At 39.9% G+C, this 27,684-nt stretch overlaps 4 protein-coding genes across 5 annotated transcripts; all 4 read right to left on the minus strand.

Annotated features, from left to right (window-relative positions):
* Positions 1-64: 64 nt before the first annotated feature.
* Positions 65-4,145, minus strand: si:cabz01093077.1 (C-C chemokine receptor type 2). The gene is made up of 5 exons (XM_031742687.2): positions 4,002-4,145; positions 3,251-3,350; positions 2,247-2,404; positions 1,865-2,037; positions 65-1,157 (listed from the first exon to the last, which is right to left on the minus strand). Exons 3-5 carry the CDS (start codon positions 2,392-2,394, stop codon positions 441-443), a joined length of 1,038 nt encoding a protein of 345 aa, XP_031598547.1. The 5' UTR covers positions 2,395-2,404; positions 3,251-3,350; positions 4,002-4,145; the 3' UTR covers positions 65-440.
* Positions 4,146-4,765: 620 nt separating this feature from the next.
* On the minus strand, positions 4,766-7,441 carry LOC116322585 (C-C chemokine receptor type 2-like). The gene is made up of 3 exons (XM_031742688.2): positions 7,352-7,441; positions 6,226-6,381; positions 4,766-6,077 (listed from the first exon to the last, which is right to left on the minus strand). Exons 1-3 carry the CDS (start codon positions 7,356-7,358, stop codon positions 5,179-5,181), a joined length of 1,062 nt encoding a protein of 353 aa, XP_031598548.2. The 5' UTR covers positions 7,359-7,441; the 3' UTR covers positions 4,766-5,178.
* Positions 7,442-12,138: 4,697 nt separating this feature from the next.
* Positions 12,139-14,912, minus strand: LOC120442548 (C-C chemokine receptor type 2-like). 2 transcript variants are annotated; one of them, XM_039619172.1, is made up of 3 exons: positions 14,710-14,912; positions 13,779-13,871; positions 12,139-13,565 (listed from the first exon to the last, which is right to left on the minus strand). In XM_039619172.1, the coding sequence occupies exons 1-3, from the start codon at positions 14,714-14,716 to the stop codon at positions 12,664-12,666; spliced, it is 1,002 nt and encodes a 333-aa protein (XP_039475106.1). In that variant the 5' UTR covers positions 14,717-14,912; the 3' UTR covers positions 12,139-12,663. The 2 variants fall into 2 exon arrangements, with proteins under 2 accessions (XP_039475106.1, XP_039475105.1); XM_039619171.1 differs by having other exon boundaries at positions 13,779-13,928; positions 14,710-14,911.
* Positions 14,913-16,619: 1,707 nt separating this feature from the next.
* LOC120442549 (C-C chemokine receptor type 5-like) lies at positions 16,620-21,683 on the minus strand. The gene is made up of 3 exons (XM_039619173.1): positions 21,584-21,683; positions 20,450-20,596; positions 16,620-18,271 (listed from the first exon to the last, which is right to left on the minus strand). The coding sequence occupies exons 1-3, from the start codon at positions 21,588-21,590 to the stop codon at positions 17,370-17,372; spliced, it is 1,056 nt and encodes a 351-aa protein (XP_039475107.1). The 5' UTR covers positions 21,591-21,683; the 3' UTR covers positions 16,620-17,369.
* Between the last annotated feature and the right edge of the window lie 6,001 nt (positions 21,684-27,684).

Raw genomic sequence — 27,684 nt, forward strand, 5'->3', positions numbered from 1 at the left:
AGAGACTTTTTTCCTCTCACTGTAAAAGGAAAGAAGAATGACAAAAGGGTTTTTTTTTGTTCAATAATTTTATTTTTTCAAAAATAACATTGTCTTACAAACTGTGAATAAACACGACATTTATGTTTTGATGCATGTGTTTTGTTTTAAGCACTTTCAAAAATAAATGATTGTAACTGCAAATTGGTTTGGAGAATTGTTTTACACCACTCAGAAGTACTAACCACAGATGTATTCACACACACGTGCGCTCACACACACACACACACACACACACACACACACACACACACACACACACACACACACACACACACACACACACACACACACACACACACATGTAATTTGTGATCTTTGTAGTCTCTCAGTTTCAAATAAAAAAAAAATCCAGTGCTGCAGAAACAGTTACACCCATCAGCAAAGCACATGACCCATTTTTAATACTCTGATCTCACAGGTGTGTTGGAGGTTTCTTTGTCTGTGGTATCCCTGTGGCTGTAAGGACCACTGCTTTGGTAACTCCAGCCAAGGTATTTAACCATCACCTTGTTCAATGACTTCCTAAACTTCTCTCCTACAAATGCGTAGATCACTGGATTTACACAGCAGTGGGACAGCGCGATAATCTCGGCAATGCTCATGGCAGTGTTGAGGGTTTTTGAACTCACACAGGGGTCGGGTCCCAGGCTTATTTCAAACTCCTCCAGTGTTTTGAAAAAAACTGTAACATTATAGGGAACCCAGCACACCACAAACACACACACTATGATGAAAATCAGCTTCACAGCCTTGTTCCTATTGGAGTTCCTGGACTTTGACAGCACAATGAGGATTTTCACATAGCAGAAAATCATGATGGGAAGGCACAGAAAAAGGCCCACTGTGTTCTCGCTGAAGTTGCGCTGCAACTTCCAGAAATGCTCAGTTGCTTCTGGATAGATGGGCTGGCACTCTGAGGTGTTATCAATAGACTCCAAGGAGGCAAATACAACCCGAGGGGTTGCCATAGTGACAGATATCGCCCAAATAATGATGCTGGCTGTGATGCCGTAGCGACGTGTCCGGGCTCGAATGGCTGCCACCGCATGGACGATGGCCAGGTAGCGGTCCACGCTCATGAAGGTCACGAACAAGGTCCCACTGTAGAAGCCTAACTGTTGGGTGGAAGAAGAGAGGAAGTTAAATTAGAACAGGATGTAACATGACATGAGGAAACCTTTGATGAGGCTTTAAATGCGTCAGTGAGGTTCTTCACAAATCTGACATTACCCAGCAGTTGCTTCACACATCACCTGAGCTTTAGAGCATCGAACAACTAAACAGGTGTAATTGTTTGTGAATTTTGCATTCAGAAAACAGAAATCATTTCTTTTAACTTAGTTACATGAAAAAGCATGAAGTAAATAATGTGAGTAAACCAGTTAAACATTCACTGATTAAAAAAACACAACATAAAAAAAATGTCATCTTGACAAAAGAGCCCATTCAGATTACTTAGTTTATAAATAAACTTTACTTTTTGGTAGTACATATGATTCAATACAACCTAAAACTATTGATTTTGATCAGCCTACGAATAATCATCTCTTTTTTTCTGAAGAGCCAGCAACATGGCAAAGCCATGAGGAAGTTGCAGTTCGTCAGTCATAGTTACAACACTTCAAATTCAACAGAATCCAGATTATCTGTTTTTTAAATCTCATGAACCGCAGTCTTGGCTCTGAAGAAGGCACGGTATCGACTTGTTAATCATGAAAGTTGAAGTGCTTCAGTTGTTCCAATAATGAATATGCATTCCATGTGTTATGGTACACATGAGGTTTTCCATTTAGAGAAAGAAAGTAAGAAAGAAAATAACTACCTGATAAACTCCTGTTTTTATTTTGCATAAGCCGAGGTTCTGGGAACTGTAGGCCCAGAGGGGCAGTGATACAGCCACTAAGAGGTCAGACAGAGTCAGGTTGAGAAGACATACATCAGTCATAGTTCTGAGCTTAACATGCCGCAGGAGGACCCACAGGACAGTGCTGTTTCCTGTGAAATAAATTCAGATATTAATCTTAGAACAGAACGTATGTGAAAGTCTGATGCATGCATGAACTTTATTGATGAGTTATGTGTTCTGTGCTTCAGTATACAGTGTTGAGTCCTGGGCTATCGTACAAGCTATGTCTGTGTATTCGAAAAGCCTTATAAATGCTGTGTTACATAGAATTGGTATGGAAAAATAGTAAGAAACATACCTAGAATGCCAACACAAAACAGCACATAGCAAAGCACTGTTAAGACCATGGATCCAATGTAGAAATCTGAACTTGCATCCTGATCGCAGGTATAATTGTAATCATAGTCATAAGTGTCTGAGTAGTTAAGGGTCTCGTTATATGACATGGTGGTAGAGCTGTGAGACAGAAAAGGAAATTTGGTCAATAGAGCACAACAGTCGTGTAAAAAGGTGAGAATGTCACCGTCACGTGTAAAAGCTACTGTGATCTTTGACGTAAAGAGAAAAAAGGAAAAAAAACAATTACCTGAACTATTCTCAATGTATTCATCTCAAGTTATTTAAATGATGTAAACAATACACAAGTAATAACAACATGGAGGCTACCCGTTGTTACTATATAGCATACACCAACCATACTAAATCTGTTAAATCAGCTTGTTGGGAAATCAAATAAAAGTAGTTCATCTGGTGTTAAAAAAGGTGCAGCTCAGTACTTTAAAAAGCACCAGCCAAACCACTCAAGCAGCTGGACCTGGCTGATCATGTTTTCAGTTTCAAACCCAGTTCTGGATTGTTTTGGGTGAGTCTCTGACATACATGCACACATATGAAGTGTTCCAGTGTTTTCCTCCTTTTTCTTCAGCACATCAGAAGATTAAAAAGTGACAATACAGATAGAGAGAAATGCCCAATAGACATAAAACTTCCGCTATTCAGTTTTTGTCCTCAAATGCCTCCTTTGTTCCCTTTCCTCAGTGCCACGCACTCTTCAGTCACCCCGCTGTTTAACAGATATCACAGACAATGTAAAGAGGCACATTTACATCCATCTATGATGATTATAAGATTATGTTTTTTGTGCCATATTATACCAGAACATGTCTACAAGCCATTTGTGGTAGTTACTGAATTACTTACCAAACACTAACTTGAGTCTGTTCTCATTCTATTTTAAAGCCAAAGCACCTGAATATTTTGAATATAAATATGTATGTATGTGTAAAGAAAATGCTTACTTACTTTATGATGGCACCTTTTGGCTCCTGATTTAATTTTTCTTGTGGAAAGTCACATAAGAATTTCCTCCATAGTTTAGCTATCAGAAGTCTTTAAAGCCAGTCTTCAAGAAACAGAAAAGGAGTATGTTGTTTATTTCTTCTCTTTATTAGACTCTCTATTCCCCACAAGCATGATGAGTGAACAGTTTGCTCATCAAATGAACATTTTAAAGTGATGATAAATTCTTCAAAAGGGAAAAATTAGTTCAAACAGGGAATTGAAAGAGTGGACTGGACTTTCCTGCCCTTTAAGTAAAATATTTTTGATAGAATCATCATTTAGTGAGTCATGTAAGAGAGGCTTATTTGAAAAACCACCCAGAAGGTTAACTTCTGTTTTCAAATTTAAACAGTGTTTCAAGTACAGGCTAAATATAAAGAATGAATGTAGATGAATGCTTATACATCCATAGACATCTCAAAACTTCCTGCCGGCGTGACCATAATCAAATTGATGTGATCTATTCAAACCGCATGTCAAACATTTTTCCTTTCACTATAAACAGATGCACAACCACCTGACTTGTTACCCATGCCGACCCTCACTTCCTGTGGGTGACAGTGTTTACGCGCTGACACACACACACACACACACACACACGCATATTCCTCAACTACACAGTGGGTTAAAGGGTGTAGGAGGTGAATGAGCTGAAGTAAGTCTAGTAAGTTGAAACTAAATGTTTAGAAATCAAAAATTTGAACATACTTACCACATTTTTGGCCAAAATCACTGCTCCTGAATGTGTATGTTCTTGTGCTGCGCCCCAAGCTTACATGTCATCCTGCCAATATGCATTGCTTGCTTTTTGTGTCAAATCCTGCAGCGGAGCTCATTTCTGGTAACGTGAACTCTGGGTTTTGCTGTTTCCTCCGCATTGCTTTAAACCTGCAAAGAGGTGTTGGTGCGGTTTTCTCAGAAATGTCCCTTTATGCGTTAACATGAGGCGGGAAAAGACAAAGGGGAAAAATATATTCAAATGAGGAGTTTCCTTTTTATTCCTTTCAAATATACCTCTTAATAATATGATTTCTAAAAACTAAATTCAGCTCATCAGGAATGACTGGGCTTAGTTTGCACAACTTTACTTGAACTTACTCACAGTTCATGCCTCAAATAAATCATGCTAGTGCTGAGTGGTGGCTGCAACCATAAATAAATTGAAATAAAACTACCTAACATATCTTACCAAATGTACATATCTCAAATGTACTTTTGGAATCTGACAAGAATTCTCAATGACTTTCATTTCAATTTCAAGATGTGCTGTCTCATTTATTGTCCTAAGAAAACAGTTACACAAAAACAAGATGAGAAATGAGTACATGAATGACTTTGATCTCCCCATTTGCAGAGTACTTACAAATACAAGGAATCATGAAATCATAAAAGAAAGATAAATTGCATATATTTGAACTATGTAAATGAAAGTACAGGTTTTGTACAAACATCAGAAAAAGCAGAGTTTATTTTAGAATTGGTTTAGAATGAAAAACAGCACATTGTATAATGTACAGATATACAAAAGTGAGAGAATAAGATCTGACAACACTGGAAAGTTTGTTCCACATAAACATATCAAATTCCATTATGATGTGAAATGTGGAAATTACGCTTCTAAACATTATCTTCATAATGTGATACATTTGAATGAAACACTTTTTCCACAGCTCATTAAAAACATGTAAAAGGAGAAAGCAAACTGTTACAGGCTGCTGTGAAAAACAAGTTCAGTTTACAACACCAGCAAGTTTCATTAGGCCTGAGCAGACAGAGGAATAGCATTACACAGAGTTTAGATGGCAGTGCTAACAGGTTCTATTCATTCAAATGGTCTAAACATGTGCAGACAGACCTTGAAGCTAAGATACCGGTGAAGAGTACTGCGGCTACAACTGACCTCCATAGATATAAGTGGAGGTGACTTCAGTGGATCTGGACATAACTGTGCTTCTCCTGTCTGCCACATCTCTGCTGTAACCAGGCACAAACTTTTTCAGCAGCTGCAAGGCTCGTCTCATAAATTTCTCTCCCACAAAAGCGTATATGATGGGGTTCAGACAGCAGTGAGCGTAAGCTAAGGCCTGGGTCACGATTATTGATTTCATTAAATTTTTCTCCCAAGTTTCATCATGTGGGATTTTTCCTCTTTCCTGAAGAAACTTCAAGAAACGGGAAATGTTATACGGAGCCCAGAGCAAGAAAAATGCAACCACTATACAGATGATCAGCTTGACGATGCGGTGCTTCTTTGAGGTCCTCATGCTCACCAGTGTGGGGATGATCCTGGAGTAGCAACCTACCATCACCAACAAAGGAATCACGAGACCCAGCACATTTGCGGTGAACAGGTTGTAATGCTCCCAGACTTTGGTCTCCTTGGGATAGTCACAAACAAACTTCTGGGACTCTTCTGTTTCCTGTGTGAAGATAAAATCTGGCAGAGAGACAAACAAGCTCAGCATCCAAACGAGCACGGTCAGAATGATGGCTGCCCTCTTTGTGCGATAACGTGCAACCCTGTGAGCGTGCAAGATGATCATGTAGCGGTCCAGCGTCATGACAACCATGAAGAAGATGCTGCTGAAGAAGCCAGTCTGGTGAGAGCCGGAGACTAAACGGCACATGAAGTCTCCAAAAGTCCACTGGCCGACCCTGGCATAGTGAGAGTAGAAAGGCAGCGTGAAGACGAAGAGGAGGTCAGAGAGAGCCAGGTTGAAGAGGCAGATGTCTGTCAGGTTGCTCTGATTGCGATGCTTCACCAGGACACACACCACTAGTCCGTTACCTTTGGGAGAAAAGACGCAATAAGTGTACCTGTCACACTGTTACATGTAGAACAACGTTATCTCTCTTTCTCTTACATACACACACTTTCATACATCATTTAAATACAATCCAATACCCATAATATACACACAAGAGGACACACCTACCTATGAAGCCCAGGATGAAAACCAAACTATAGAGAGTGGCCAGAAACACTTTGATGAAGTGCATTACGTCGCTGTATATGATAGGAGAGTAGTTTCCATCGTCAGTAAAAAAAGTGCTGTAATCATACATTGTGGTGTATTCTGTGATGTTCTCTCCTGCGAAGGGAGAGAAAAGCTTTTTAAAATGTCAACAATTAAGATACAACACACATGCATCAGGATTAGAGCCTATTTATTAGGAAACACAAACACAACAGCTACTGTATACACCTGCTGCTGACAGTTGGGGATGGGACAGGAGAATAAAGTGCTGGTTGTAGTCGCCCGATCAAGGGGTACTTGATCGGGCGATTTTTCCTTTTCTGAGAAAACCACTGATAATCATTGACTGAACTGTCGTTACCTGGCATTTTGGCTCCTCAGAGATAATTGATAAATAAGGGTTTATTTTCCCACACAGGGATAATTTTGGAAGTTTGACACCCCTTCATCTCACACCATCATCAATCCATAAGATGCCACTGCTACACTAAAATAGGATTTAGTCTGTTAATTAAACCTGAATTATCCATCCATCCATTCGCTTCCGCTTATCCTTTCCAGGGTCGCGGGGGGCGCTGGAGCCTATCCCAGCCGCCACAGGGCGAGAGGCAGGGTACACCCTGGACAGGTCGCCACAGTCTGTCGCAGGGCCAACACACAGGGACAGACAACCATTCACGCTCACATTCACACCTAGTGACAATTTGGATTATCCAATTAACCTATCCCCTGAAACTGCATGTCTTTGGACTGTGGGAGGAAGCCGGAGTACCCGGAGAGAACCCACGCAAACTCCACACAGAAAGTCCCCGGCCTGATGGTGGAATTGAACTCAGGATCTTCTTGCTGTGCGGCAACAGTGCTAACCACCGTGCCACCGTGCTGCCCTAAACCTGAATTATTGTAACTTGTTTAGTTCATATGAGTTAAATGATAGGACATTAAATGATAGGAAAATACAAGAGCCTTAAGATGAACTTTAATGACATTGTGACAATGCATAGAATTTGTACCTTTTTGCAAACAATTTTCAAAGTAAGACAACCGAATACCGGATACTGAATTGCTGTTAAAATATATTCACCTTCCATGGCGATATCTCAGTGAAGGCTCTTCCAGGTAGAGTCAGGAATTCCACTTCAAGCCTGCTTTTCCCTCTTTTACTGACGTGATGCCTCTAGACATGCAGAGGTGAAGTAACCGTCTTGATGTCTGCAGTCCGATAATGAGGACCACAGAAACAGAAGTGCACATGTTGTTTCGTGTATGTGCCCAAACTGAGATCCTTATCAGGATTCTGTAGTTAAAGATATAGCTTGGCATCCAAACAGCAATAAAACTTTAAAGAGAACGACAGGACATGTGGACACATATTAACAGCTTCAGAAAATGACTGTTGGACTTTGCTTAAAGCGTTAAAGGGTTTATTAATAATGTGATTTTATAAACACCGAATCATCCCAACATATGCTGCCATCATCTAAATTCTTTATTATTTGTTGTTATTCCTCAATACCCATATCCTTTCAGACTGGTTGTCATAGAGACACTGTTCTTCCACCAAATCAAATGGCTAAAATAACTCTGTTTACTTTTTTCCCAAGTTTTTATGAATGTATTGCTTAAATTTTTTTTTGAAATCTCCCAAATTCCTTCCAGTTGAGCTATTGATAAGGCTACAGTGAACTAATCAACCAGTAAAATGGGAGATACAGAAAAATTCTTTAAACAATCCCACAATTTTTACTCTACAGCAAATATTCCACCCTCAAATAATAAGAAAATGGGTCTTATTTCCAATGTCTTTTCCGGGTTGATACTAGGAAAACATACACAAAAATCTGTAGTGTAACTTGTTGGAACTGTCGTATTTTTTTAGCAGGTGGATAGAAATTTCCAGTTTGGAGTTTATAAGCCATTTTGTGTGAGGAGATGGCTACAGCGGCACACAGAATGCAATCACCATCGTAACTTTAACTGCAGCTCTCCTGACATGTGCAGATATTTTATACTTGAGAGCGTGTTGTGTTTGAATAGCATCTTCTGATAGGTTAGAATAATCTTTCTCCCCCTCTATCGATCTTTGTGAGAGACCACAGATCTTCCTCTTCACTGCAAACGTGTCAGTGTCAGCCGCAAAACATTCTGAGTACAGTAAATAAAATCACCAACATTTTAACTTTAAGTTGAATTTAAAGTCTTTTTGGAGCTTAATCTGCTGTGCAGCTCGTGTGAAGAGGAACCTAAGTCCTCTTTTGGTCAAAACCACCAAACTCCACAGAAAAAAATGGTAATTTTACCATAAACACAACCTGCTACTGCTTCAGTAGGTTAATTTGCTTGTGTAACTGGTGTTTTAACATGAACTGGAAAACAGATGTGTGAAGGTTGAATGTATGAAGTCACAAAGTAACCAGTCCACCGAGGTAATATTAGCACTTTTTTTTTTTTGATTGGAGGCCGGTGTGTTGAGCAAAAACGTAGCAACTCTGGTAAAATATAAAGAAGGGCATCTCTGAAAGCAACTATAGCCATGAAAATATTTCATAATATAACCAAAAATAACCACAAGAACTGAAAACCCAGTGAACTACCTCAGATAATTACTTCACAAACAGGACATCCTGTTAGTGTCTAGTGGAGCTAATTGTAGCTATCAAGCTATAATTATCACATGCACACATTTAGACCTATGTGGGAAAACATAATTCTGAGGGACAACCTTGGAGTGTAGAAAGGCCCGATTTATAGTACCGAGTGTGTTTCTGTGTTTTCGTGCCAATCTTTGCTGTTTCATACATATTATCTCCTGCTGCTTGTTTTCTTAGCAATTTATGTCTGTTTGCTTCTCTCCTACTGTCTGCCTTTATTTACAGCATAGACCAACATATGTTGGCACACTTTTTAGTGCTGCTAAAATTGTTGATCGTTGAAACATCCTTAAATAAACACTCCTTCATTAAGTTGAAGTTTAAGGTTCGGGCTGGCTCAAATTGGGTCTGCTTAGCATGTTTTCAATTAACTGTAACAAAAAGTAATTACCACACTCTGACACTTTGTGACAAACAATTCCATCATGGGGCTGGTTGTCCCTGGTTATGTAAAAAAAAGGTTTTATTTTATTCTATATTTTTTTCAGATAGAGACATAAACAAGTTTAGAAATAAACACCACCTAGTTTAAATACAAGTGCTTTAATAATGTAGCCTCAATTAAGAATCACAAAAACAACTGAGAACAGATGCCACACTCCACCATGACTACATTTTGTACTGATGTATCATTGGTATAATTTAAAAAAGGCCAAGAGTATCTTTTAAAAGACAAACTGTTTTTTATGCATGATAACTTGTGAGCAAGTCAGTGTAAAAAAGAAGTACATCAACATCAAACTGACTGTAAAGTATTCACCATTTTAAATCTTGATGCATGCTAGATCATCCAGATAGGGAAAGGCTGCTATTTTAAGGCTGCTAGTCTTGATCTAGCAACTCTGTGCATCAGTCACACAACTCATTTATGACAAATGTGCATACCGGATTGCCAGGGGTATAATCTCTGAGTGATCAGTTTTTGCAGACAACACTTTGAAGCCCTGCTTTCGTGCGCCAGCTATTGGTATATGGCTTAATACAAGCTGCTTATCTAACAAAGAAACAAAAACACATCAATTTAAAACCATTTCTCATTCTCAGGGGCCTGGTTGTCACCTAAGCTGACCTCTTGATAAACATTTTTATCTTGCTAACACATGGTTTTAGCATCACAGTGAAAAAACGATTCAAAGAAAGCTATTACCTTCAGCTTCTTATAAAGTGCATTACTTTAATCAACAAAATTGTTTGAGATTTTAACATGAAAACAAAAACAACATGCAAAATTACTCTGACCAATAAAAAATACAAAATCCCTCCTCCTATTAATATTTTGTGTGTTTTTCACAAATTGACCAATGCAAAATAGACAGATTGTCAAGATTAGCAACAGAACTGTGAAAATGAGACTGCACTGAAAAATTGCATGCATTTAAAGTAAGGTTACAGCTCAGAGAGAAAGTCAGAAGCTAAAGAGTGTGTTTGTCACTTGTCATATTGTGTGCAGAACAAGTTACTCCAGTTGGGTCCTTCTGTGCTACTCACAAACCTCTTGTTTAAAGGGACAGGTGCAGCAGCCTTCCAGGTTTGATTTCTAAACACTGACACTAAAATAGCCTATATGTTTTTGTTATTTATTCATGAATGTCTAGTTTACGCTGAAAGCTAATAGTACATCAGTTTTTTGAGTTATTATATATTTTAAGCAGGTATGAAACCAGTCCTTTCTGGGGATTCTTGGGGATCAGGGCCGTCTGTAGCCTTTGGTTAGCCGTTCTGGCTAGCTCTCATCCATTAGCAGCTCACTCATTTGCACTACCAAACATTTATGGAGTGAAGTGCCACTGGGATTGCATCTTCGATGGTTCAGTGGAGAACATCTGGGTTTTCTACTGGCTTCTGTCTCTCTGATGTACCTCTTCAAGCAGCTAGCCAATGCTTTGTGTCTTGCTTGGCAGCTCCTAAGGTCTAAGCTATTGGCAGCTAGTTGCACTTCTTAGTACATCCACACTTATAAGCCACTCTTATAATTGACTAACCTCCCTCTGTGCTGCGTTTACCTCTAATCTCCTTTTTCATAAAGAGCAATGCTCTATGTGGCTGTTCATCTTGTAGCCAACATCTCAAGGATCATTGTTGCCATTGTGTCGTTCAGCTGCTTGTTTTCAGTGATGGTCGCAGTAGGGATTGTCCAAAATGCTACTTTTAGCAGACTTTCAGGCGTACTTAATGTAGTCTTGGTAATCGACCATGAAGTGTCCAGGTTTCCACCTTAGCTATGAGCCTATCTCTCAGGTAAGCTGCTCTTGTATTCAATGCCTTTAATGCACTAATTGTTCTTGGGCCTCGGTGCCCAATCTTTGAGGGTGGGGTGATGATATCTCCCTCCTGACCTGACATGCTGGCACCCCTTGCCGTATCATTTGTGTTCTAACTCCTCAATCTCTAGTTGTGATAGCAGTTGCCAATTAAGGATGTTTAAACACAGCTGTCAGATATTTTGCCATTACTCGATATATTGGGTGTCAGAAAATGCATAGATCCCAAATCGTCTTCGTGTAGCTGCTTCCACATTCCACATTAAATGCGTAGTAGCATTCCAACATCTATTCTCAGTGCTTGTCCACTTATGCCTTGTTACTTCAGTAGCCCACTTCTCATCAGTGTGTCCTGGTTCCTCAACACACGACGCGACGTCCGAGCCAGTAAGGCTTCAGCTGTGTGTCTCTTGCTCATTTTCCGAGGCAGGCTTAGGTAGGATAGCGGGCCTAGCCTTATGTTACCTGTTTATCTCTTGCAGTGTTGTGTCACTGCACGGGATAAAAAATAAAAAGTCTTTCTCTTGCTGAAGTGAAATGTATAAGGTAAGATAAGCTAAAAGTATAAGGTGAGTTTATGCAAATATGGGTACTTGTGCTTCCCTGCAACTTCATTTCTCTCACACAAAGTTGTTGGTGTACATTTTTAACAATTGTCCCTTCGTGCATGATCATTAGATTTAATAGGAAAGGGAAAATGTATTCAAATGAAAATAATTTGATTCTCTGTTAACAGAAGCTCATCAGTAACGAAAAAGCTTTTATGATAGTGAACAATTACTCTGGGACAAATTAATTTGATCATTTCACTTTTCATGATTGGATGCAGAATTTTCTCAGTTAAATATTTTACGAACTGAAATTTGCTTAACTTGAGATAAAAGCATATAGAATGAATCTGACCACTTCAAGCTGCTCTTCAATGTACTTCCCCGATGTCACAGGGACAATTAAGAACCCAATGTGATTTTTATTTTGAGTAAATTCAAAATCTGCTGTAAAATGTTTTGATTTAAGAAAATTACGATACAAAATCAGGACAACAGATGAGTGGATGCCAGCCTTGATTCATGAACAGAGCAAGTACAGGTACAAGGGTCATAAAAAACATAAGGCAAAAGATAAGAATTTATTTACAATGTAAAAGTAAAAGGTAGTAAAAGTAGGTCAGACCACTGTGTATTATATATATATATTTAAAAAGTGATGAAAATTTGTTTAACATCAAATTCCCAACTTCAGAATGCCATACATTTCAATAAACCACTTTTCACAGTTGTTTATAAGAAATCTGAAATCGTATGGTCATGATCACATTCGGAAGATCTAAAGGTGTACAGACAAACTTTAAATGAGAGACACTGGTGAAAAACAATGGTGGTATTTGGCAAAGTGACTAAGCAAACAAAACTAACAGAAAAAACATGGAATGGTCTGAGGGTGAAACATTCATGCCAAAAACAATTACAACTGCCCTCCACCTTCTAGAGTTTCAAAGAAGCTGAGGTGACTTCAGAGCCCCTGGACATAACTGAGCTTCTCCTGAATGAGCTGTCTGACAAATATCTTCCATAAAAAGGAACAAACTTTTTCAGCAGCTGCAAGGCTCGTCTCATAAACTTCTCTCCCACAAAAGCATATATGATGGGGTTCAGACAGCAGTGAGTGTAAGCTAAGGCCTCAGTCACTGTTTTTGACAGCCTCAAATTTTTGTACCAGGTTTTACTTTTGGGGATTGTTCCTCTTTTCTCAAGAAACTCCAGGAAAAGGGAAATGTTATACGGGGCCCAGAGTAAGAAAAATGCAACCACTATGCAGATGATCAGCTTGACAATGCGATGCTTCTTTGTGGTCCTCATGCTCACCAGCGTGGGGATGATCCTGGAGTAGCAACCTACCATCACCAGCAAGGGAATGACGAGACCCAGCACATTTATGGTGAATAGGCTGTAATGCTCCCAGACTTTGCTCTCCTCAGGATAGTAACACTCCACTCTTTGGGATTCCTGTTCTATTGCCTTTATGAAGATAAAATCTGGCAGAGAGACAAACAAGCTCAGCATCCAAACGAGCACGGTCAGAATGATGGCTGCCCTCATTGTGCGATAACGTGCAACCCTGTGAGCGTGCACGATAATCATGTAGCGGTCCAGCGTCATGACAACCATGAAGAAGATGCTGCTGAAGAAGCCAATGTGGTGAGAGCAGGAGATCAAACGGCACATGAAGTCTCCAAAAGTCCACTGGCCGACCCTGACATAGTGAGAGTAGAAAGGCAGCGTGAAGACGAAGAGGAGGTCAGAGAGAGCCAGGTTGAAGAGGCAGATGTCTGTCAGGTTGCTCTGATTGCGGTGCTTCACCAGGACACACACCACTAGTCCGTTACCTTTGGGAGAAAAGACGCAATAAGTGTACCTGTCACACTGTTACATGTAGAACAACATTCTCTTTTTCCCTTTACATCTGTGTGTCTCACATACACACACTTTCATACATAGTTAAAAGTTCACAAGTTGGAAATTCCCAGAAAAGCAGGTCTGTGCAATGTGTAGAAACAATCCATAATCTCCACAGCATACACACAAGAGGACACACCTACCTATGAAGCCCATGATGAAAACCAAACTGTAGAGAGTGGTGAGAAACACTTTGTTGAAGTCCTTTACATCACTTAGGTTGGTAGGAGAAAAGCCTGTGCAGTTAGGAAAGTCAAAGTAATCTTGGTAATCATAGTACGTGGTGTTTTCTTCTACAGAAAGAGAGAGAAAGATTTATTATTAACATTATTATTTCTATTAATTTCAGCACAGGCTACGACAATTAAGATGCAAAACAGTATATCAATGACTTCTATACTGCTGTAAACACATGCTACTGTTAGAGGTTAACTGTATTTATTTTTGAGTGCTCATTGCATCAAAGTGTTAGGTTTGGTTTCGTAATGCCGTTTCAACCCTTATCAAGTGCCAGTTGAATTGCCAACCTATTGCTGATGACATGTTTCTGTTTTAAAGGAGGTTTTCCTTTGCTATGAGCACCACAAATAATCCATTCAGGTCTGCCGGTTTGGCCCCCCAGGCTGTTGACAGTGGGGGTGATTTTGCCACCTATTGGTGCTCATTGGTACTCCCTCCTTGGGAACATCATTAATCCCTAAGATGCTTCTTTTTTTTAAATAAAAAATAGGAGTTAAATCTTCTTCAAACTGTCTATGATTTAAACCTACACCATTATTGTGACCATAGGATTTCAGAGATAACAGCAGTTGTAAAAGTTGTATTAAGGGAGTGAATACATTTTGTATGTTTTAACATATTTAACAACAGCAAACATAAGATCTCTGGATTAAAGATGAAATTAGAAATCATGAAGTAACTCTGACATAGTTTCAGTCACAGCATTTGGTTTTAGATCTCTGTGCGTGCAGGTTTAAACATTACACTTCACAACTCAAGTAAATTTCCAAGAACTCTGTAAAACATGACACGTTAAATAGTCTAAATTGTGGATTAATGTTGAAAGATAATTACCTGACATTGTGATATCTCAGTGATGGCTCTTCCAACCAGGTCAAGTCAGGAATTACACTACAAGGCTCCCTTTCCCAGCTTACTGATGTGATCCCTTTAGATGTGCAGAAATGAACTGACTATCAAAAGTTCTGCAGTCCGCTAATGATGAGAACAGAAAGAGAAAAAAAAGATGTCGTTTCCTGTACGTCCCCAAATCTGATCTTTATCAGGAGTCTGCTTGAAATCTAGACTGACAGAAAATGGTTGAAAGCACAACACAGCAAATGGTGACAGAAATGTCTACTTTCACAAAATGCTGGTTTTTGCCTAAAGTGACAGAAAGTTTATTTTTATTGTTAATGATACTATTTGTATTTGTTTTTCTTCTTGGACTCACTATTGTACACCACTGCTACATATTATACTCTGTGTACTAACAGGACACTTTAGTCATTATGCCTCACTAGGACTGGGTTGGACCCACTTTTACCTTCAACAGGTGCTGCATCATTCCTCAGTTATTTTGGGTTCATGTTGATGTGATAGCATCGTGCAGCTGCTGTAGATTTGGTGGAAGCACATTCATTTTAGTTTTAAAAATAATATTTTTTGGGCCTTTTTTTGATAGATATAGTGAAGAGTGACAGGAAAGGGTTGCAAAGGGCTGTGGTGGATTTTTGGATGACATGTATACTTATATAACTATATACACTCTATATCTACCTGCACTGAACATATATGCGGTAACTTTCACGTAGACTCTTAAGCACAAGACGTTTTGCCTCACCATGGTTTATTAAGGTGTTACAGTAACAGGGCAGTTAATGCCGGGGAGAGCTCTCCTGAATAACTCACTCTCCACCCCACCCACCCAATCAACACTCGACGTGTTTCATGCAACACAATCCAGACATGTCTCTTAAAAACCGTAACAATGTAACAGAGATACTGAACACTAAAACCACATTTTGAGCCTCAAAAAGACCTTCAAACTTGTGAGGACCGGTGAGTGTGTCCTCACAAGTGACTGTTGGTTCTCACAAGTATAGTAGAATGCAGATTTCAGTCCTCACAAAGATAGCTAGACAGGAACACACACACACACACACACACACACACACACTATAAACCCACACCGGAATGTTAATGAGAATCACCATCTTAAAGATGTAACCTCTGTAGTTAAGTATTATTCACATCTATAGTATAAGATTATGCAACTTGCTGACTGTTTGTTGTCAGATTTAATCATTAGGATTAATGTGCAATATTTGACTGTGTTGTGACCTATTGTGAAAAGCCAAAGCAAAGGGTAATCAGAGTCCTGACCGGCCCCTGTCCAGGACCTCAGCCGGTACCTGACCGTGCAGCTGCTCTTTTTGGCTGGAGGACAAGGGGAAAGTTACTCAGCAGCAGGGGGCGGGTTTACTGGTCCCTATACTGGTCCCTATATATTAGGGACTAGAGGACACCCCAGGACTTTTTTTCTGCTTCTTTGTGCTTCTTCTCTCTGTGTTGCTCTACTGTCTGCACTTAAGGCTGTACACCCTGCGGTTTTGCTTTGCTTGCTTTGCTATGTGTTGTCTTGCTGTTCTCTGTATGTACTTTCTTGCTGTTCATATGATCCAGTGTATAAAACTATGTTTCAAGAATTCTACTTTTTTCCAGAGGATCTTTTGAGTGCATTGCTTTTAATTGGATCTAAAAAAAGACAGGAATTGTAGGAACTGAAATTTGCTCAAGTTGCGATAAAAGCATGTGGAATGAATGTAGAATCTGACCACTTAAGCTGCTCTTCAATGTACTTCCCCGATGTCACAGGGACAATTAAGAACCCAATGTGATTTTTATTTTGAGTAAATTCAAAATCTGCTGTAAAATGTTTTGATTTAAGAAAATTACGATACAAAATCAGGACAAGAGACGAGTGGATGCCAGCCTTGATTCATGAACAGTGCAAGTACAGGTACAAGTATCATAACAAAACATAAGCATGCATAAGATCAATACCTGGAAAACAGTACAGTATGCAGGCATGGTACAAAAGAAACAAAAACAAAAACCCATCTGAAATAGTAGTCAAAGTTACTGAGGCAAAATAAAATTTATTTACAATGTAAAAGTAAAAGGTAGTAAAAGTAGTTCTGTCCACTGTATATATATATATATACATATACGTTTGTTTCACATCAAATTTCATTACAAATGCTGGCATACAAATCTTTTTTGAAAGGTAATTCTAAAAGTCAACTTCAGAATTCCATACATTTGAATAAAACACTTTTTCACATGCTTATTGAAGATGTGACAAAAAAACAAACTAACAGATTGTTACAAATACTGTTGTAAACAAAAGGTTCAGTTTAAGCAAGTTTCATTAAGCCTGAGCAGAAGAAGAAAGGGCGTTGCACAGAGTTTGGAAAAGACGTGAGATTCTCTAAAATATATGGCTATGGTAACACAATACAATCGTTTATAAGAAATCTGAAATCTTATGGTCATGACAACATTCGCAGGATCTAAAGGTGTACAGACAAACTTTAAAGGAGAGACACTGGTGAAAAACACTGGTGGTATTTGGCAAAGTGACTAAACAAACAAAACTAACAGAAAAAAACGTGGAATGGTCTGAGGGTGAAACATTCATGCCAAAAACAATTAAAACTGTCCTCCACCTTCTAGAGTTTCAAAGAAGCAGAAGTGACTTCAGAGCCCCTGGACATAACTGAGCTTCTCCTGAATGAGCTGTCTGACAAATATCTTCCGTAAAAAGGCACAAACTTTTTCAGCAGCTGCAAGGCTCGTCTCATAAACTTCTCTCCCACAAAAGCATAAATGATGGGGTTCAGACAGCAGTGAGTGTAAGCTAAGGCCTCAGTCACTGTTTTTGACAGCCTCATATTATTGTCCCAGGTTTCATCATTGGGGATTTTTTCTCTTTCCTGAAGAAACTCCAGGAAAAGGGAAATGTTATACGGGGCCCAGAGTAAGAAAAATGCAACGACTATACAGATGATCAGCTTGACAATGCGATGCTTCTTTGCAGTCCTCATGGTCACCAGCGTGGGGATGATCCTGGAGTAGCAACCTACCATCACCAGCAAGGGAATCACAAGACCCAGCACATTTATGGTGAATAGGCTGTAATGCTCCCAGACTTTGCTCTCCTCGGGATAGTCACACTCCACTCCTTGGGATTCCTGTCCTATTGCCTTTATGAAGATAAAATCTGGCAGAGAGACAAACAAGCTCAGCATCCAAACGAGCACGGTCAGAATGATGGCTGCCCTCATTGTGCGATAACGTGCAACCCTGTGAGCGTGCACGATGATCATGTAGCGGTCCAGCGTCATGACAACCATGAAGAAGATGCTGCTGAAGAAGCCAATGTGGTGAGAACCGGCGATCAAACGGCACATGAAGTCTCCAAAAGTCCACTGGCCGACCCTGGCATAGTGAGAGTAGAAAGGCAGCGTGAAGACGAAGAGGAGGTCAGAGAGAGCCAGGTTGAAGAGGCAGATGTCTGTCAGGTTGCTCTGACTGCGGTGCTTCACCAGGACACACACCACTAGTCCGTTACCTTTGGGAGAAAAGACATAACAAGTGTACCTGTCACACTGTTACATGTAGAATAATATTCTCTCTCTTTCCCGTTTCATCTCTGTCTCACATACACACACCTACATACATGAACTGCTACTTCTTGAACTTCTTCACAAATAAAATCTTATCCATTAGAGAAAAGATTACTCATAATCAAGGTACAGATGTAACATTATCTAACAGCTACTTTCAGTATCATTGATATTCATTTAGTCTTTTTCTCCAATTGATCTTTCTGAGTTAACTTCAGCAATTACTTCCTCCAAACCATCAACATGTCTTTTAGACCCCATTCCTACAAGAGGTCATATAAGTCCTGCCGTTAATTAATGCTTCAATCTTAATTATGATCAACCTATCTCTAATAATCGGCTATGTACCACAGGCCTTCAAGCTGGCAGTAGTTTAACAGTTTGTTAAAAACTCTCTCATGGAATTGAGATTTTTAATCTCAATGGGATTTTATACCTGTATAAATAAAGGACTAACCTCGGCCTCCAGTAACACTGTAAACTGTAGGGCCCTTGGAGTAATTTTTGAACAGGATAATGCACATATAAATAAATATGTAGGACTACTTTCTTCCATTTGCACAATATCTCTAAAATTAGAAATATCCTGTCTCAGAGTGATGCTGAAAAACTAGTTCATGCATTTATTACTTCTAGGCTGGACTACTGTAATTCATTGTTATCAGGAAGTCCTTAAAACTCCCTGAAAAGCCTTCAGTTAATGCAAAATGCTGCAGCAAGAGTACTGACAGGGACTAGAAAGAGAGAGCATATTTCTCCTTTATTGGCTTCCCTTCACTGGCTTCCTGTCAAAATCCTGCTTCTCACATACAAGGTCTTAAATAATCAGGCCCCATCATGTCTCAATGACCTTTTAGAGCCATATCACCCCATCAGAGCACTTTGCTCTCGCACTGCAGGCCTACTTGTTGTTCTTCAAGTATTTAAAAGTAGAATGGGAGGGAGAGCCTTCAGTTTTCAGGCCCCTCTCCCGTGGAACCAGCTTCCAGTTTGGATTTGGGAGAAAGCCATATAGTTAGGGCTGGATCAGGTGACCCTGCCTGAATCCTCCCTTAGTTATCTTGCAATAGGTGTAGGCTCCCGGGGGATTCCTATGATGCATTGAGTATTTCTTCTTCAGTGACCTTTCTCACTCACTATGTGTTAATAGACCTCTCTGCACTGAATCATCCTTGTAATAAATCCCTGGCTCTCTTCCACAGCATGTCTTTTATACTGTCTTCCTTCTCTCACCCCAACCGGTCGCAGCAGATGGCTGACCCTTCCTGAGCCTGGTTGTGCCGGAGATTTCTTCTGTTAAAACAAGAGTTTTTCCTTCCCTGTCACGGCCTGGGGGATCAGCAGGATGCTGATTGGCCATTTCTACCTTTTTCTCTCTCTCCCCTCCTCCTCTCTGTTGCCAGGGCAGAACTCATTGTGGGTTCATGCCCACGGAAGGGGAGCACACCTGATGCCCATCAAGGCGATCGACATTTAAGCCAGGAGGAGTCTGCTGGTCTTCGCTGGATCGTTGTCTACCACGCGTCAGTGAGAGTCAAAGCTACAGCTCAGTTAAGTCAAGAGTCTATTGTGAACGTTGTAATTAATTCTCGTTTCCTCGTCTACAGACCTCCTGGATACCTTCCCTGTGTAAATCATTGTGTCGAGTGTGGAAAGTGGAACTGCGGTCGTGAGTGTGGAGAATTGGAGAACGAGTGACTACCCCCTTTGGATTTCCCTGGAGCCCCGTCCCTCACTTTGTTGTATATAGCACTGCCCTGCACTTCCTGTATATACACCTGGTGGATTCTGTAAATAAATGCAGCTGATTCTGGAGTCCTGTGTTTGAGTCCCCCACGTTGAACTGTAACATTCAAATTGTTGCCAAAGTGCTTGCTCATAGGGGGTCATATGATTGTTGGGTTTTTCTCTGTGTGTATTATTGTAGGGTCTATCTTACAATATAAAGCGCCTTGAGGTGAATGTTGTTGTGATTTGGCGATGTATAAATAAAACTGAATTGAATTTAAATTTAATACATAGTTTAAAGTCAGCAAGTTGGAAATTTCCAGAAAGGCAGATCTGTGCAATGTGTAGAAACAATCCATAATCTCCACAGCATACACACAAGAGGACACACCTACCTATGAAGCCCATGATGAAAACCAAACTGTAGAGAGTGGTGAGAAACACTTTGTTGAAGTCCTTGACACTTATGTTGGCAGGAGAAAAGTGTGTGTTGTTAGGAATTTCAAAGTAATCTTGGTAATCAAAGTTCATGGTGTTTTCTTCTGCAGAAAGAGAGAGAAAGATTTACTATTAACATTATTATTTCTATTAATTTCAGCACAGGCTACAAAAATCAAGGTGCATAACAGTATATCAAAGACTTCTTTACTGCTGTAAACACATGCTACCGTTGGAGGTTAACTTGATTTATTTTTGAATGCTCATTGCATCAAAGTGTTAGGTTTGGTTTCGTAATGCCGTTTCAACCCTTATCAAGTGCCAGTTGAATTGCCAACCTATTGCTGATGACATGTTTCTGTTTTAAAGGAGGTTTTCCTTTGCTATGAGCACCACAAATAATCCATTCAGGTCTGCTGGTTTGGCCCCCCAGGCTGTTGACAGTGGGGGTGATTTTGCCACCTATTGGTGCTCATTGGTACTCCCTCCTTGGGAACATTATTAATCCATAAGATGCTTCTTTTATATGAAAAGAGGATTTAAATCTTCTTCACACTGTCTCTGATTTAAACCTGCACCATTATTGTAACAAATCTGATAACTTGTTTTATTAGGATTAAAATTATTAGACGAGGATGGTATTCCATAATAAACCTACGACTGACTATTTCATTAGGTTTGTTTATCTGTGTTATTATAATTTTTTATGTAAGCATTGTTTTGGATGTGATGAAAGGTTTTAACACTATTACCATGATTTTACAATATTACCATTATTATTCTGAAAATAACAGATACATGGATGGAGATAACAGCAGGTGTAAAAGTTGTATTAAGGCACTGTGGCAGTGTTGTGTTTCTTTTAACTACTATTAAAAAAACAACAGTAAAAATAAGATCTCTGGATTAAAGATGAAATTAGAAATCATGAAGTAACCTTGACATAGTTTCAGTCACAGCATTTGGTTTTAGATCTCTGTGCATGCAGCCATAAACATTACACTTCACAACTCAAGTAAATTTCCAAGAACTCTGTAAAACATGACACTTTAAATAGTCTAAATTGTGGATTAATGTTGAAAGATAATTACCTGACATTGTGATATCTCAGTGATGGCTCTTCCTACCAGGTCAAGTCAGGAATTACACTACAAGGCTCCCTTTCACCGTTTATTGATGTGATCCCTTTAGGTGTGCAGAAACAAACTGACTATCAAAAGTTCTGCAGTCCGCTAATGATGAGAACAGAAAGAGAAAAAAAAAGATGTTGTTTCCTGTACGTCCCCAAGTCTGATCTTTATCAGGAGTCTGCTTGAAATCTAGACTGACAGAAAATGGTTGAAAGCACAACACAGCAAATGGTGACAGAAATGTCTACTTGACCAAAATGACTGCCTAAAGTGACAGAAAGTTTATTTTTATTGTTAATGATACTGTTTGTATTTGTTTTTCTTCTTGGACTCATTATTGTACACCAGTGCTACATATTATACTCTGTGTACTAACAGGAGACTTTAGTCATTATGCCTCACTAGGACTGGATTGGACCCACTTTTACCTTCAACAGATGCTGCAAACATTCCTCAGTTATTTTGGTTCATGTTGATGTGATAGCATCGTGCAGCTGTTGTAGATTTGGTGGAAGCACATTCATAATGACAAACCTCCAGTTCAGCCACATCCCAAAGCTGGTCTATTAGATTCAGGCTGTGGTGGCTGTAGAAGCCATTTGAGCACAATGAACTTGTCATGTAAATATAATAGTGTGAGGTGATTTGAACTCACACATGGTGGGTGCTCCTGCTGGATTCAGCCATCAGAAGATGGAAACTCTACAGTGATGAAGAGATGCACATAGTCAGCAGCAATACTCAGGATGCGAAGTTGGTGCTGAGGGTCACAAACGTTTGCCACAAAAATATCCCCCACACCATTACATCACCAGCAGCACCATGAACTGTTGATACAAGGAAGGATCAATCCATCCTTTTATGTTGTCTATACCAAATTCTAACATCTGACATCATGTCCCTGCCATCCAAGTATGGAAGCAGAACTCAAGAATAATATGAACTGACAACATTTTCCAGTCTTCAGTTGTCCAAACTATGTAGTGCAAACTGCTGCCTCAGTTTCTTGATCTGTTCATCAGAATGGTATCCAGTGTGGTCTTCTGCTGCTGTAGCACATCTGGGTCAATGTATATTATACATTCAGAGATGCTCTTCTACATATTTTGGTTGTAACAAGTTTTTATTTGAGTTAATGTTGCAATTGTATCAACTCAACAATGACTGGCTGTATATTGTTGCTTTTCTGGATCATTTTCTGTAAACACTAGAGATGGCTGAACACTTAAATATTCAGATCAGCCCCTCTGGCACAAATAATCACATCATGTTCATTGTAACTTTAACTCAAATCAACTTTCTTCCCTATTATGATGCTCACTTTAAACTTAAGCAGGTTGACTTGACCACGTCTGCAGGTCTAAATGCTCTGAGTTGCTGCCATGTGATTGGCTAATTAGATATTTGTGTTCATGTGCAGTTGAATGGACTTCATGACCTTCATCTAATGTAAGTGGAGGATCTGCTGTATCACTTTTGTCTTAACAAAGTGATAATACAAAATCAGGATAGGAGTCAACTCCACTGGCAAATAGTGACAAATATAAGGAACCATAACATAATACAAAAAAAAAAAAAAATAGAAAAGGCTGAACATTAAAAAACAATGTGGAAGTAGGTAGAAATGTGAATTACAGTAAGACAATGTGCACATTTTGTACAATCAAGATCTGAAATAGTTTTATGCTCTTTTTGGTGTGTTTCTGCAAACATGTAAGGCTCATAAAAGATGTCTGAAGAAGTAAGCAAACTGTTAAATGTTGCTATAAAGCAGCAGGTTGGGTTTAACGGACTAGCAAGTGTGTGTGTGTGTGTGTGTGTGTGTGTGTGTGTGTGTGTGTGTGTGTCCTGGTTTTCCTGGGACACCAGGCCTGGAGGGTTGATCCTGCTATGGGGACCTGCTGCACCTGGAGGCATAATTACACACCTGCAGCTGATCAAGCCTTATCTGGGAGCTATTTGGCAGAGTGGCTGAGCTCCCACTGATGCTGGATTGTTGCGTGAGACTTCCTGTCTCAGCTAGCTAGTCAGTCAGTAAGTGTGGATGTACTAATGGATGCCTTTGTGATTTTTTTTCCCAGGAGGATTGCGGAAATGAGAGGGCAGCGAGCACGGGGTACATGGACACTAGGGAGCCGAGACACAGAGCACTGAAGCTGGAAGAAAACACGGCATGGGAGTCGGGAACGCACGGGGGATTTATTGTCATACATTATTTGCTGCACTGTAAATAAATGCACTGTCTGCATTGAAGAGTCCTGCATTTTGGGCCCTATTTTCCCACATGCCCATGGTCTGCCAGCGGAGCCGTGACAATTTAGCTTGAGCAGAAAAAGGAAGAGCATTACATAGAGTCGAAGGTAATTAAGATACTGTAAATCAGCAGTGCTAATAGTCATTAAAAGCATGAAAGAAGTAATGAGTACATTTAAAATCTAAGTCAGGAATAAAAATTGCTTTAAGTTCAAATGGTCCAAAAGTGTACAAACACATTTTGAAGGTGACACAGGTGAAGAACACTGTGGTATGTGTCAAATAGATACAGATATAATAATATTCTCTCTCTGTCCCGTTCCATCTGTGTGTCTCACATACACACACCTACATACATAGTTTAAAATTCGCAAGTTCGAAATTCCCAGAAAAGGAGGTCTGTGCAATGTGTAGAAATTCATAATCTTCACAGCATACACACAAGAGGACACACCTACCTATGAAGCCCATGATGAAAACCAAACTGTAGAGAGTGGTGAGAAACACTTTGTTCTTTACTCCAATTAGGTTGGTAGGAGAAAAGTCTGTGTCGATCTCAGAGTAATCTAGGTAATCATAGGATGTGGTGTTTTCTTCTGCAGAAAGAGAGAGAAAGATTTACTATTATTATTATTATTATTATTTTATAATGCGATATTTGTTTGCTTTGAGAACAAAGGGAAAGTTCTGAAGGTATCGGTGATTTCTGGGGGTGAGGTCAGTAATTTCCTTTGTGCTCCAAATATAGCAGGGATGTTTATATTACTTTCTTGCTGTTTAATTGTCATAGCTAGAAGTCTGCTTGGTTTACTACCTTCTGAGTAATATTTGTGTTTAGTTATATGCATTAAATATTCCACTCTCTGTTTAAGCAGGTCTTCTAATTCAGATTGTTTAAGTTTCAATTCAAGATCCTTCCCTTCGGAGTATCTGTGATTCAGCTCATTTTCTAATAGTCGACATTCTAATTCTAGGCGTTTTATGTCACCTTCTCTTTGTTTTTTGCAATATGAGGAAGACCAAATAGAATTCTTTCTCAAGAAACCCTTGACTGCCAGGTGTACATAGGGTTAGGGACGCTACCAGCATTAATCCTGATAAATTCCTCCAGTTTGGGTGTTAACTGATTGATAGTTCTGCAAAACGCATTAAGGGATCTAATCCTGAAAGGAGGCGGGGATGAGCAGGATGTTGGGCGATTCCATAACTTTCTGATGGCTGTTTAATCTGTCATAGCTAAATTCCTCCAGTTTGGGTGTTAACTGATTGATAAACCGACCAATTACTGGGTTGTGGTCCGATAGACTTCTTGGGAGGATATTAACTGATTAAACACACTGGACCAGCTTAGCAGAAGTGAACATATAGTCTATTCTTGAAGACATTTTATGGGGTGCAGAGTAAAACGTAAAATCCTTAGCAGTTGGGTTTAGTACTCTCCAAACGTCGTTCAAATTCAAGGCTTTGATAAAGGCACGTAAGGCCTCGGACGACATCCCTTGAGTTGCCGATGTGGTATGGTGAGATCTATCCATGTGGCGGTCCAAAAAAGTATTCATGTCAGCTCCGATAATCAAAGCGTAATCATTTAAACTCAGCAGTTCTTTAATCAGCAATGGAAAGTAATTTACTTCATGAGTGGTTGGACCACATATGGATATAAATGCAATTTTTTCCCCCTGTAAAGTAACATAGTAGTACGCCCACCTCCCCAATAAGCTAGACATAATTTTCACAACTTGTATATTAGTGTTACGCTTCATCAATATCCTAACCCCATAACCATCACTTGAAGCTACAATAGCTACATAGTATTTATTTTGCATTTTCCTCACATCCACTGATCTGAGGTGGGTCTCCTGCAGCAGCGCTATATCCGCTTTCTACCTATGTAAGTAATCAAGGATGCTGGCACGTTTAAAGGCAGAATTCAGCCCTTTAACATTTAGAGATACCACCGTTAACTTAGCCATATGTTTTATGTTAGCTAAGCGGTTAATGCACGTACACAAAGGTAACCACGCAAACTCAACACTGATGTATAAGGGAACAAGTACTGAGCGTTGTTGTTATTCGTCTCTACGGTTATGAGTTCACTCAAAATGACTATGGCATAGTTTATGTGTTGGTTGTTGTGCAGCAACAGCCATACCCTCCCCCGAACCCCTCGATAGTTAACGTTGGTGACATCCGCGGCGCGAGGTCTGATAACATCCCTTTCAGTGCATGTCAAAGTAGCAACCAACCCTCATATATGAAGAACCTTAGCACATAACAACCAATCGCTATATAAAGAGTTGCATCAGCAGGGTAGAATGCGGGGGGGGGAGCAATTGGTTTAACATTCAGCAAACTCGAACAAAATATCGAATTACATTACTCTGCATTTAGGTAACGGTGAAAAACATCAAATAACAGTTACCCATGCCTCAGTCATCTGAGGCACCTTCAGGTTTCCAAAATACCAGCAGCCACCAGAGGCTCTCCGGTAGCTGTGTGCCTAGTGCCCACAGCACCACCCGCTTCCAGGTTGGTCAGAAAGCGTTCGTCCTCCTCGACAGTCTCAAAAGTCTTTTGCTCACCTGCCACCTTAACTCTCAGCATAGTAGGGTAAATAAAGAAGTTGACGATTCCTTTCTGTTGGAAGTGGGCCCTCACCTCTTTGTAGGTGCGCCTCCATTGCGTGGTACCTACGCTATAGTCGGCATAAAATTCCAGCCTAGTGCCATCAGCAAGGGATGGTTTAGCATTCCTGGCTCCTAATAGCCTGTTGATCTGTATACTTGAGAAGTCGGAGGATCATTGTGCTGGCTTTGGAGGATCTAGGAGAGTAGATGCGGTGAGCACTTTCTATCTCCAGCAGGAGCGCAGCCGATTGCTTCAGATTCGGGATCCATTTGGGCATCATGTCAATCATGAATCCGCGAGCATCATCCCATTCGATTCCCACTGGTAGGTTAATGATTCTGATGTTGTTTCTCTGTTCTCGATCTTCCAACTCATTAATCTTGAGTGTGAGGTTGCCAATTTCAGTTATACAGTTGTTAGGATGTATGTCAGGATATAAGGCGCATTAAGAAAAACAAAACAGTCAGATAAGTCAAACTTTACTCAACTCATTCGTCTTGCTAACTCCACTTCTGTACCATTGATTTATTAATGTTGAATTCTCTTGCAGCTGCTCTATTCCTATGTTGTTGCAGTATATTAATGACTAACCTCGCATTGTAGATGGATTATCTCAGTTGTTCTCCTGACTGAAGTTTGGTCAGTGTACAGCATCCTGCCATGCGATTGCCACTTTTATCGAGTGGGAAAAAGGTTAGCGTTCATCCTCCAACTTCACTGTTTATGTTATGCTAACATACCTAATCAAGCAGCTAGCCAATACTTCAAGTCCTTGCTTAGGCCTAAGCTGTTGGCAGCTTGTTGTACTTCTTAGTACATCCCTTTCTTCATCACATTGTTCTGCCACTCTTATTATTGCACTGGTCTGTGTGGCTGTTCATCTTGTAGCCAACATCTCAAGAATCATTGTTGCCATGGTGTTGATCAGCTGCTTGTTTTCAGTGATGGTCGCAGTAGAGATTGTCCTCTCAGGTTAGCTGCTCCTGCACTCAATGCCTTCAATGCAGTAATTGTCCTTGGGGCTTAGTGCCCAATCTTTGAGGGTGGGATGATGATATCTCCCTCCTGACCTGACATGCTGGCACCCCTTACCGTATCATTTGTGTTGTAACTCATCAATCTCTAGTTGTGATAGCAGTTGCCGATTAAGGATGTTTAAACACATAGCTGCTAGATGATTT

This window comes from Oreochromis aureus, linkage group 11 (genome assembly GCF_013358895.1).
Source record: "Oreochromis aureus strain Israel breed Guangdong linkage group 11, ZZ_aureus, whole genome shotgun sequence".
Taxonomy (NCBI): domain Eukaryota; kingdom Metazoa; phylum Chordata; class Actinopteri; order Cichliformes; family Cichlidae; genus Oreochromis; species Oreochromis aureus.

Excerpts from the sequence above, each read along its gene's own strand:
- si:cabz01093077.1 (XM_031742687.2), bottom strand. The coding sequence starts at position 2,394 with ATGTCATATAACGAGACCCTTAACTACTCAGACACTTATGACTATGAT. Across the intron at positions 2,038-2,246 it reads GTTTTGTGTTGGCATTCTAG|GAAACAGCACTGTCCTGTGG; the intron begins GTATGTTTCTTA and ends TTTATTTCACAG. Across the intron at positions 1,158-1,864 it reads TAAAAACAGGAGTTTATCAG|TTAGGCTTCTACAGTGGGAC; the intron begins GTAGTTATTTTC and ends TCCACCCAACAG.
- LOC116322585 (XM_031742688.2), bottom strand. Across the intron at positions 6,078-6,225 it reads TTTCATCCTGGGCTTCATAG|GTAACGGACTAGTGGTGTGT; the intron begins GTAGGTGTGTCC and ends TTTCTCCCAAAG.
- LOC120442548 (XM_039619171.1), bottom strand. Across the intron at positions 13,566-13,778 it reads TTTCATCATGGGCTTCATAG|GTAACGGACTAGTGGTGTGT; the intron begins GTAGGTGTGTCC and ends TTTCTCCCAAAG.
- LOC120442549 (XM_039619173.1), bottom strand. Across the intron at positions 18,272-20,449 it reads TTTCATCATGGGCTTCATAG|GTAACGGACTAGTGGTGTGT; the intron begins GTAGGTGTGTCC and ends TTTCTCCCAAAG.